General features: G+C 40.5%; 1 protein-coding gene across 1 annotated transcript; it reads left to right on the forward strand.

Annotated features, from left to right (window-relative positions):
- The first annotated feature begins 7,277 nt into the window (after positions 1-7,277).
- On the forward strand, positions 7,278-8,072 carry LOC132639469 (uncharacterized). Its single transcript, XM_060355913.1, has 2 exons — positions 7,278-7,513; positions 7,568-8,072. The coding sequence occupies exons 1-2, from the start codon at positions 7,278-7,280 to the stop codon at positions 8,070-8,072; spliced, it is 741 nt and encodes a 246-aa protein (XP_060211896.1).
- Positions 8,073-12,496: the final 4,424 nt, after the last annotated feature.

The raw sequence follows: 12,496 nt of genomic DNA on the forward strand, positions 1-12,496 counted from the left end.
AAGACGTCAAGGTATGTTAAGGCTAGTCCCTCTCTTTCAAAGTCATGACTCCTATATTATGATTTCCTCTCTATATATCCATGACCTTCTTACATCCCAAAAGTTGAAAGTTAAAGATTCTTAAGAGCTTCTTATGAGAAAGAGACAAGATGTGTTCTATGATAATGATGATGATGATGATTTTATTTCTAGAGATTCCAAAGCTTATGAATTAATGCCATTATAAGTTTAATGATCTTATTTCATAATTTCCTTGATGTTATTCATTGTTGGCCATTTCACCTCATGATACTAGTTCCTTCAAGGTGAGACCTAGCGATGATGTTTGATCCATAATATAATCAGAGGTCACCGACCTTACGTCACTCTGATATGGTTGTAGCTTTAATTGGACTCCCATGCATGCTTATTTTTATGTATGATTACACTGTGCCTAGTTGGCCGGGCAGACACCATTACGATGGGCGTAATGGGCGGCTATTATGATGATTACACCATGCCTAGTTGGCAGGGCAGTCACCACTAGTGGGTGGCGTGAGATGATTACCCCGGACGCGGGAGGCCTGGACGTGGGCTAATGATGATATATGACTCAGACAGTTTACTTATGTACATATATATATATGTGATATGATTTTGTTTTAAGAGTAAAAGTTAGCATGCATGATTCTGCCTTAAAAGGCAATCAGTTATAGGTTATAGGTTATCTCTTCATCTTATTTCTTTACTATATTGTTATACATGCCTTACATACTCAGTACATTGTTCGTACTGATGTCCTTTCTTTTATGGACGATGCATTCATGCCCGCAGGTAGACAGGGAGACGGCACAGACAACTAGGAGCTTTATCAACAGACATTCAGGAGCACTCCACTACTCCGGAGTTGCCGTTTATTGGTATATTCTTTTGTGTACATATTAGGGGCATGGCGGGGTCCTGTCCAGTCCTTGTATATTCAGTACTCTAGTTAGGCTCGTAAATACATATGTGTGGTAGTAGATGTCTCATGATCTTCTTAGTGTATATCATGTATATCATTTTGTGGCCTCGTGGGCTTGTACATATGCATACTTTGAGGAGTAATTGAAGATCGTTTCATAGTAAGTTTTTCTTGAGAATTGTGTCGATCCAAGTTGAGTATGAAGATGAGCATGATGAGTGGTGCTCGATAGGTTAGCTCCGGGTACCCATCATGGCCCTTTAGCTGGGTCGTGACAGTAGTTGCATGAGATTTAAGGTGACAGTGTAAGATTGGATACTTTCAGGAAATTAATGGGCATATCGAGGTGATACAATGAGAGGTTCTATGGTTAAATCATTATCACATAAGGCTTCAGGTTTAGCGTTGAAAAGTTCTGGGTCATATCAGATTTGCGTGTCGGGTAAAGATTGAGAAGCATGAAGATTGAAATCGTAAGGTATAGCGCTTTGGTACTACGTTGATAACTTGGATAGGATTCAACATGTGGAGTCTAGGGTGACAGACAGGATTTGTTAAGCGTGGTATGACTGTGATTGGTTCCGGAATTCAGAGACAGTTCTAATGACTATTGGTGATATTCGAGAGTTGTGCATTCATTCAGGGTTAGCATGGTTCGAGTTAAGCTTAAAGGTCTATGGTTATACTTCCAAGGAGATATTTAGGTATTCGATGCGTTTCAGCTCAGATTTGAGGTATGACAGATTTACTGAGCTTTGTCAGGTATTTCTAGTAGATTTGATGATATTTTTTTAGAACAGTTACTTTGATAGAACAATGGTTTATAATGAGCTTAGTCAATATTTGAGGAGGAACTGTTGTGCGAGAGGTGTTTATAGTGACCAGTTGGGTTCCGACGGACTTTGCCCGGCAAGATATTCAGTGGTGTGGTTCCGATATGGTGAAGTGAAGGTTTAGGAAGACTTGAAACTAGCCAAGTTGGTTGTCCGTAGGATCAATTTTGATGGAATTACGTAGAGTTGCTCCGATAAAGCAAGAATTCTGTTCTGGCAAGAGTAAGTCATGGTTTCGGGCTTGTGTTTATGTATTTAAAAGAGGCTGTGGTTCGAAGAACGGCTTTAGATGGGTGAAAGAAAGGTTAGTAGAATCATAATATTTTACCGGTTCAGAATGGGCTATGATTATGACCATGTTTCAAGGATTACGTTGGTTTGGAATGTTTGTGGGGCCTATTGATAGCGTTCAGAGTTGCGATTTTATCAAATTAGTGAATTCGAGCAAAAGCAATTTATTTATTCGAGAATCAGTTGTGAGGGAAATTTGAATACAGAAATATGAGAATTGGAGCTTAAGCTAAGTTTAGAGAGTTGTGACTGGTAGAGTGAGCGAGCAGGTTCTTCTGAAGGTTACACCGATGTAGGGTGTCGTGCGATTTGGGAAGAAGGGCAAGTGAGCCCGAGGTGTATTAGCCTATTTGAGACTATCTTTTGTATTGGCCCTATGTTTTATGAGTTAATTTTTCACCAAGCCGGTCAGATGTTCATCTAGTCTTCCATGTTTCTACGTTGAAGAAGTGCCATTCTGATGGATCCTATATCATTCGTTGGGATTCAGTTTGGTTCGAAGATAATCTTTCCTATTAGGAGAAGCCCGTTATGTGTTCGAAATATCCCCCAGTTGTTGCGGGCTCAGGCATCCTTCCCCGTTCTCTTCCTTGCGATGATTTAATTGGTATCTGATGTAACGACCCGTTTGGTCGGTATACTCTTTTCAGTAACTTTGAGCTTCCCCGAGATTGTTTAGCTCACATTTGACCCCAGGGGACCTTTGACACGCTTCTCGAGGTGTTTGGATATGATTTGGGTGACATGTTGCCAAATTTAGACTTAAAGCGAAAAAGAGTTGAGTTTTGGGTAAACGGACCTTTTTAGAGAATACGTCGATTCTGAGTGGTCCGGTTGGTCTTTTAGAACTTGTACGTATACTTGGTTCAGTTCCCAATGCACCCAGGTGCATTTTGGGACTTGGGTTTTGGGAAGTTGCATTTGAGATATCGGGGGTTGACTCGGTCAACGAGTCCTCCGTCGGGAATTCTGAGGCTACGTTCCTAGCATGTTTTTATGTGTGTCTGCATATGTGGTATGTGACCAGATGGCCTCGGGATATAGTTGGGATTTTGGGTTGAGATTGTGATTTTTGGAGAGATTTCTAGTTCTGGTTCCCCGCTATAGCGACACTAGTACCGTAGCAGCGGCACCGCTATAGCGGTGGCCATGCCGCAGAAGTAGCTAGTGCATTGTTTGGATGACCGCCACAGCGGTCTGAGGGATCGTCGAAGCGGGACCACCGCAGTGGTCTCGTTGTTACAGGAGCGGTATCGGGCAGACAGATTCATTAAATAAGTATTAAAAGTCCTAAGTCCCTGATTCATTATTATTTCGACTTTAGAGTTATTAGGAGCATTTCAAGGTGATTCTTGGGAGAAAATCTTTGTGGTAAATCCTTCTATCTTCTTTGCTATTCCATTTTTCCATAATTACCTTAGGATTCCATTATCATGCTAGTTCAGTAAAAGTTTAAGGATTAAAAGAGGGTTCAATGAGTTCTTCTTTCTAGGCTTTGTAATCTTGATTTATTGATTGGGTTAGCTTCATTAAGCATGGAATTGATGATTAGAATCTATTATTGCATGATTTCATCCTAATTAGTGGCTAAATTATGGAATTGGAAGTAAGGGTTTATACCTAAATTTGAGAGTTTTGCCTAGAATCTTAATTTAAGAAAATTGTTTTTTCTTCTAGCTTGTAATTGATGGGAATTGATCACCTAGAGCCCTAGTTTCATGTTGAGGTCTATAGATTCCTAATTTCGTCCTTCTAGCTCATAGAACCCATTTCATAGGTTGGGATTTGGGTATTGAATAGAAGTAAGGTTTGAATGAGGTTCTACTTGATTCTAATTTCATGATTCAGAGATATTTAGACTTCCATTATCTCGAGGCTCAAAGGAAGGGAAAGACTAAGGTTTGATTGTTGGAGACCTTGTTGTTCGGCTCTCCAGATAGGTTATGGTTTACCTTATGATGAGACTTCGATTAGCGAAGCGTATGTTTAGATGATATTTTCGGAGATTGCATGTAAGCCTTCGGGTATGAAGTTGGGTTGGATATTGCCTTAGGTTGGGCCTTGTTGTATGACTTGAGGGCTAGCCACCCACTTGTGTTGTTGATTTAATTTTTATATATTTACTTGTGGCTCGTTGCCACGTTGATGTTATTGGGTTATTTGTGATTAGCGATATAACATGGCTATGATATTACAGTAACTTTACTTGATTGATATTGAGATAAGAATAGTGATTCCATTGTGGCTTGTTATGTAGCCTTATCATTGATATTACTTGTGTGCATGGGAGGTACTGTTGAGAGTTGTGATTCCATTGTGGCTTATTGTGTAGCCTTGCTATTGATACTTTTGGTGTTCCCATGTGTGGTACTGTTGCAATTGATTTGATTATTGACATTGAACTCATACATTGCACGCATTCTCATCCTTCGTGATATACTGTTGATAAATGGATAATATACAAGGAAACACTGTTATGAGATGGGCTTAGTTGGATGAGAGTGACGTGAGGACCGATGTTCGATATTTATCTCAAAATAGATGTATGAGTGCTGGTAGCGATTGCCGAGGTCTTTACCGGAATCGTGAGGATTGGTACATGGACTTCGTGGGTCCCCCATTAGTTGTGCTGCCGAGATGTGATGTTCCATCATCGGAGTACATATGTATCGGTGCATATGCATTGCATCCATATTTCATACATTATTGCATCGCATTGTACCTTTGGCTTCTTTTAATATTCTTGTGATATAGTTGTGATATACGGATTCGGATTGGATGTACTTAGACTTGGCACAGTTGGGCTTAGATGCTATAACATAGGTGATGACTTGTTATGATACTATTGTGATGTACTGGTTCGGATTGATTATACTGAGACTTGGCACGGTTGGGTTTAGATGCTATAACATAGGAGATGACTTGTTCTGTGGATACGGATTCGGGTTGACTTGTACTTGTTGGTTTATGTGTTTATCCTGCTTTGTTATCTTTATAAACGTTAGCTAGTCTTAGTCGGCCTATGATACCTACCAGTACTTATTGTTTGTGCTGACCTGCACTTGCTGCATTCTTTTATGAATGTAGAGTACCAGCTGAGATCGACTTCTACTCCTTGTGGCTGATATTCAAGGAGTGCTTATTCGAGTCCTTCAGGGTGAGCATGAAGACGTTCGTTGCCGGAAGACTCTTCCTTCCATTATTTCTCTATTTCCATTCTGAGACATGATCTTTGGGACTACTTATGTATACTTGTGATTCATACTTTTAGTATTTAGTTAGATGCTCTTGTATGACCAAACTAGATACTGGGTGGTTTTTGATTAACTTTCGCACTTATTATATATGCATATGTTAGACTTACATTACTTTATCTTCTTCCGTTATTTATACTGTGTTTGTGATTTTTGGGTTAAGGGTTCACCTACTGAGGCGGGATAGGTAGGTGCCCGCATGACTTTGTGAAATTGGGTCGTGACATGAAAGTAAGTTAAAGGAGGAAATGGCCACATAACGTTGGAAATTGTTTAGCTTGATGTTCTCTCTTATTGGAGCTGTTTTTATTTTTAAGGATGGATATAAGGTTGGAAATTATATAAAATTTCTTGTTATCATGTTGTTTGTGTTGTTATATTAAAGTTAGATAAAGAAAGGGGTCCACTGGTAAGAAGGGTTCAATCCGAGCTCACCGCTTGTCGTGATGATTAGTAGATTTGTTGGTAACACTTGTGTACTTGGTTTTTTGTGTAGAATAAGGTATATAACGGACTGTTTGGATTGGAATTGTTGAAGCAAGAGTTCAAAGGGATGTTAAGGCACATTCTTTCTTTCTTTTGGCATGACTCCAACATACGACACGAAAGCGAACGATATTCATAAAAGACTCGATTCTCACTAGTTGTAGAAGCGTACATTCTTTGCCTTCTATGGATAATGAATTGAATATGATATTTCTCTTGAACTCTCCATGAATCATTGTTGTTGGTATTTTCTGATTCTTATAAACATTGTATGATTGACGAAGTATCTCACATAATACATTCGGAGGTAAACCGACCTTACGTCACTCCGATGACGTTGTAGTATCTTTCATGGTTCGGATAAGTTTAAGAAGTCTTTCTATGACTCATATACATGCATGCATACATATATAATATTATGATGAGTCCGTGTGTGGCTCTAAAATTATAACGAGTCTGTGTGGCTCTAATGATACTTATGAGTCTGTATGTGGCTCCAATGATACTTATGAGTCTGTGTGTGGCTCCAATGATATTATGAGTCCATGTATGGCTCCAATGATATTATGAGTCTGTGTGTGTCTCCACTGGTGATATATATATATATACACACACACACACACAGATACATATTCATGCATATCATAGCCCTCACAGACGATTCTGAGACGAGGTTGATCATCTTACTCATTCTTACATTGATGCCTTTACTTATGTTGTTGTTCTTTCCTTACATACTTGGTACTTTATTCGTACTGACGTCCTTTTTGCCTGGAGACACCGTGTTTCATGCCCGCAGGTTTTGATAGACAGGGTGACGGTCCGCATCAGTAGGTTGCCCACTCAGTGTTGATATTGGAGCACTCCACTTGTCCCGGAGTTGTTGTCTAACATTGGTACGATTTGTGTATACATATGGGTATAGCGGGGTCTTGTCCCGTCCTTCTGGTGTTTATGCACTCTTGTAGAGGCATGTAGACTGCTACTATGTAGTTAGACGTTGGACGGCCTTGTCGGCCTGTGTTTTGTGTATAGATGTTCATGACGACCTTGTAGGCCCGTACTACCATGTCCAGTTATGTATATAAATGTATACCCTTTTTTCTTGCCCATTTTTAGTCTATCGTTCATGAGTTGGTGAGTGGTTGCATGATGGCCTTATCGGCTCACCTATATCTATTTCTAGGGTTATGAATGTATGTCATGTTGGTGTGCAGCAAGTAAGGCTCGGGTGCCCGTCATGGCCCTCCGGTTTGGGTCATGACAAACTTGGTATCAAAGCAGCTCAGTCTTAGGGATGTCTACAAGTTGTGTCTAGTATAGTCTTGTTTATGGGTGTCTTGTACACCACATTTATAAACAGGAGGTTGCGGGACATTTAGGATTGTTGTCCTTCCTTCTTATATTAGATTGTGCGATAGAGCTGTGTCATAAGATTTCATTTTCTAATAACGTGTTTTGATTACAGTAATGCCTAGGAAAGCTTCTGCCAGTCAGAAGGGAAAAGCAGTGGCAGACGAGGGTACCAATCGGGTGCCACCTGTGAATGTGGGCCAGAGTGAGTCTCTGAGTGAGGCCCCATCTCGGACTTCTCAGACTCCGCCCGCTCCAGAGGAGCTTAGAAGGGCTACAGCTACAGCACCTCTAGTCTCTCCACCTTATGCATCTGGCCAAAAGATGCGAGATGCTATACAATTATTGACTCGGTTAGTGGCCGCTTAGGCCCGATGACAAGGTACGGGTGTTGGTTATTTTGACAGGGCTATTAGTACGCGGGTTCGAGACTTTATCAATTTGGAACCTCCAGTGTTTGTTGGATCTAACCCAGATGAGTACCCACAGAACTTTATAGATAGGATGCAGAGGACATTGAAGGTGATGCATGCTTCTGACATTGAGTCAGTAGAGTTGGCATCTTATAGATTGCGGGATATCGCTGTTCAGTGGTATAAGACTTGGGAGCTGTCCAGAGGGGCGAATGCTTCTCCAGCAGTGTGGCAGGATTTCTCGGAGGCTTTTCTCCGTCATTATTTGCCAAAAGAGACCAGACGGGCTCAAGTTGATAGATTTCTAGCCTTACGACAGTGGAATATGAGTATTCAAGAGTACAATCTTTGTTTTGATTCATTGGCCAGGTATGCTCCCACGATTGTGGCTGAGAGGGATGATCGAATGTATCGGTTTGTGATTGGACTTGGGCCACACTTGATTAATGAGTGCATGACGGCCTCACTTCAGAAGGGTACAGATATTTCCCGTATTTAGACATATACCCAGGGGTTAGAGGAGCATAAGCAACAGACCCGGGCCAATCGAGATCGTGATAGGGGACAGAGTAAGAGGGTTAGGTCTACTGATCCTTTTAGTGAGTTTCGGGGTGGTCACAGGCCACAGTTTCCAAGGCGTCTAGCCTATCCAGCGGTAGTGCTCCTTCACAGTTTCTAAGGCTGAGGTTTGATCGACCTGCTTATTCTGGACCAGGCCTGAGCTCAAGAGCTTCCAGTTCTAAGTATAGGGATGATTCTAGCCACATGAGGCCACCTGTACCCCGATGCAGTCAATGTGGTATGGCCCACCTCGGGCAGTGTCATCAAGTCCCGAATATATGTTATACTTGTGGGTATCCCGGCCATATCATGCGGGAGTGTTCGAATAGAGGTGGTAGCAACATGGCTCAGTGTCACGACCCAGCTAGGGGCCGTGACGGGTACTCGGGGCTAGCCACCGAGCACCACTCGTTCTACTACTCACCTTACCCATTTAATGCTTTTTTATCAATTCATGCTTAGGACATAAGAAGATCATCTTTTCATTTGAGAAAATAAAAATACTTTTATATACATAAGCCTCTCGCCCATCAAAATAATACATACATATACATAAAAGCCTCTCGTGAGACCATCTACCCACACTGCGCATCTACGAGCCTCTACAGACATACTATACATATAGGTGGAACAAGACTCCACTATGCCCAAAATATACATATACCAAGAGATTAATCATGAGCACCTCCGGACAATGAAGTGCTCGCAATCAGCTGGCAGCTACTAAGAATCCGGACCGAGCTCACCTCCCTGTCTACCTGTGGGCATGAACACAGCGTCCAAAGAAAACGGACGTCAGTATGAATATTGTACTGAGTATGAGAGGCATGAACAATAATAATGCATCAAGGAAACAAGGGAGGCATCAAGTATGGAGCAACTGTACCTGACTGGGAATTACATGAAAAGTAATGCATGTTGACTTACTTTTAAGCTTATCATCATCTCATGTATGGATATCATATATATATACATAAAATACTTATAATAATATGCTTATCATCGTACATGCATAAGGCCTCTAGAGTAACTATATTTCTATCGAGGTGACGTAAGGTCGTGAACCCTCGATTCCATTATGAACATTTATGAACATTCCGCCTCACCTGGAAGGTATTTGTACATAATGTGAGTGTATACAAGGAACGACATCATTTACCTTATGAGAACGTCATATCATATCTCTTGACTTTCCGGAATATAGGAGGATCATGGAGAGGAAGAAGAATCATATCATGGGATTCATGCCATAGAAAGAAAGGACTAGCCTCACATACCTTTGGCGTTTAACTGAGCTATCGTTCACGTGTTCTCCTCCAATATCACGTCGCTACCTTCACGAGAGAATTCGCATTAACGTTAGTTAATCGGTTATGAGAACGTATCGTTATTTCTAGGAAAATTTGGGCAGCATTTCCTTTGTTTCTACCACTTTTCCCACATTCTATTTCAACTCCTAACATTTACAACAACACTTCACAATATCGTATCAACAATCGTCATTCATATACGTTGAGCAAAATCCACCATTTCTCTTCATTTTTCCCACATTTATGGTTATAGTTCGTTATCGCGTTTTCTCATATATCGTGTTCACTTCCTGGTCTAAACATCATTTACAACATATTCATAATCATGGCACATCAACATTTATGATTCCATTCCACTACCATTCAATTGTGACACTATTCATCCATTTAAGACCCATTTTCCATGTCTTTCTACAATTCAAGCATCTTGGCTTTCCAATACCTTAAACAACATGATAAATTCATGAAACTTACCTTATATGGTGGTGGAACAATCCTAGAGTGGAGTTCTTCCTTTAGCTCTAAAACCCTACTTCACCTCTTTTGGAATTTTCTTGATTTGGATGAACCTCACTTGAGTTTCACACACTTTGTTTCATGGATTTGGTGTTGTTGATCATTGATTTCCTTGTTATTCTTATGGTTGAAGTGCTTGGAGAATTTTCTAGAGAGTTATTGAGTGGTGTAGATGATAAATGAATTAAAATGAGCTTAAGGTCCCCTTTTAATAACTCAAAATCTGGTTTTTAATGAACAGCAGTCGGGGTGTACAGTGGTCGTAAACCCCACTTTACGAGCCATGTACTGGTTTACAGTCCGTCCTCCACGGCCGTATTTAAGCATATCAGAAACAGAAAGGTTGGCTGAAGATCGTGGCAGTTTACGACTCAGTTTACGGGCCGTATTTCAATTTACGGTCCGTATTCCAAGTCGTTTTTAACCATTTGAAGCATTTGACAGAAAGTTGAAATTTTTGAAAGGTTGGAGGACGATAGCAGTTTACGGTCCGTAAATCACTTTACGGGCCGTATTCCACTTTACGACCAACTGGGATGAAATGAAATTCTGCGACTTCCTTATTTCCAGAGTTCATAAATAGTCATTCCCTACTTAGCAAAACATCACACACTCATGCGCTTCATTGGTCTATTCATTGATGGCTCACGAAAAATTTCTGAGGTGTAACACTCAGCCTACAGTATCTATAGCAGCTTCTTAATCATTGGTACGCCCTTATAGGCAAGGTTCCAAGACTTCAGTTGGCCGAGGCAGAGGCAGAGGCAGAGGTGGAGCATCTAGCTCCGGCGGTCATCAGAACCGCATGCACTGACTGGGCGGCAGGATTTAGAGTCGTCACCAGATGTCGTTTCAGGTATATTGTCTGTTTCTTCTCATGATTTATATGCCTTGATAGACCCAAGTTCCACTTTATCATATGTTACTCCTTTTATTGCTGGGAAATTTGGGGTAGAACCAGAGTTGATTAAACCATTTGAGGTGTCCACACCTGTTTGTGATCCGGTGATAGCTAGACGAGTCCATGGAGATTGTGTGGTTATAGTTTGTAATTGCCACACCGTAGCAAATTTGATTCAGTTAGATATGGTTGATTTTGATGTTATTATGGGCATGGGCTGGTTGGCCTCTTGTTATGCTAATGTTGATTGTAAAACAAAGAGACTCTGAGTATGATCTGCAAAGAGTTCCCTAACAATCTACATAAATTGAAGTTGAGTTCATTGAATAGAAGTATGTCAGTGAGAACGCGCGACTCTCTACGTATATAGATCTCTTCCAAATCACCTCGGGAAGAAGAAAGGTCACTCTAGGATCAGTTATAATAAGAATATGAGTTTATGAAAAATGTCGAGACGAGCAGGATATCAAATGTAAAGTAACGACTTATTCCCTAAGGAGGGAATATGAGACGGTGAAGAATTAAGCCGGGAATGTGCTTTGTATAACGAGAATGATGTAGAAGTAAACTAGATGAAGGCAAAATGGCTTGAACTACAAATTGATAATGAGAGAGTCAATTACTTTGTACAGGAGAATGTCAATAGGAAGGAGAAGTCAAGGCAAGAAAAATGATCATTAGAAGCTGGAATACGGAAATAGATTGTAAAACAATCGATAAGGAATTAAAGAATGACCGAATTACGGCTATATATGAAGTTAAGAATAAATCTTGGAAACATTGGCAAGGCATAGTCGTTTCAAATTGATTCATTATTTCAAAATTACCTCGGGAAGTAAGGTAAACAAAAACAGTGACGAGAGAGCAAGTACAGGTTCAAAAAGATTTAAAAGGAAGTAAAGCTTTACGTCCACAATGTGAAACTAGTATTGAAAGTAAACCATGGGTTATCATTGACAAAGGAAGGAAGAACGGACATTAAGGACGATGTCAGAATTATAGATATATGAGAGGTCTAAGAGATAAGAGGTCTAGAGCAGAATAGAAAGAAAGGAATTGTGAGGGAACTTAAAATGAGGTACCGTCAGTAAACGGACGACAGTGAAAGAGGATAAAAAGGAAAGTGTCCCTCCCTGTAGATCTAATTTTTTTTTTAAACAAGAGTGAAAAGAATCAAGCCAATATCGAACGGATGTGCCTAGTCATAGGCCGAGAGGGATTGATAAATGAGCTAACCCAAAGGATAAGTCGTGAGAGGTCTTTGATAGCGAACAGAGTTGAAAATTCGTGCAACAAGCTTAGATAACGGAGGTATGCCAATTCAGAACTTAGTAAAGTCACTTGTTGTCACTGAAAAGTAGGAAATGTCGACATGAGGATCTCATTGAGGGAGGAACAGAAAAAGTATGCGATAAGAGAAACCTTTAGACTTGAAACTTAATAGAGAAGGGAGATCGAGATATCAGTGTCGATCGCGAATTCCAAGCATGACAGAAGTTATGAGTCCGATGTTCATACTATTCTATAATGTTGGAGATATACTGAGGTATTGAAAGAAGTACATTGATAGGGCAAGGTGAAGTGAACTATCGCAGACTACGCGACTTAAAAGAAGAAAATTCCAATCGTAAGCAA

This window comes from Lycium barbarum, chromosome 5 (assembly GCF_019175385.1).
Source record: "Lycium barbarum isolate Lr01 chromosome 5, ASM1917538v2, whole genome shotgun sequence".
NCBI classification, from domain to species: Eukaryota; Viridiplantae; Streptophyta; class Magnoliopsida; order Solanales; family Solanaceae; genus Lycium; species Lycium barbarum.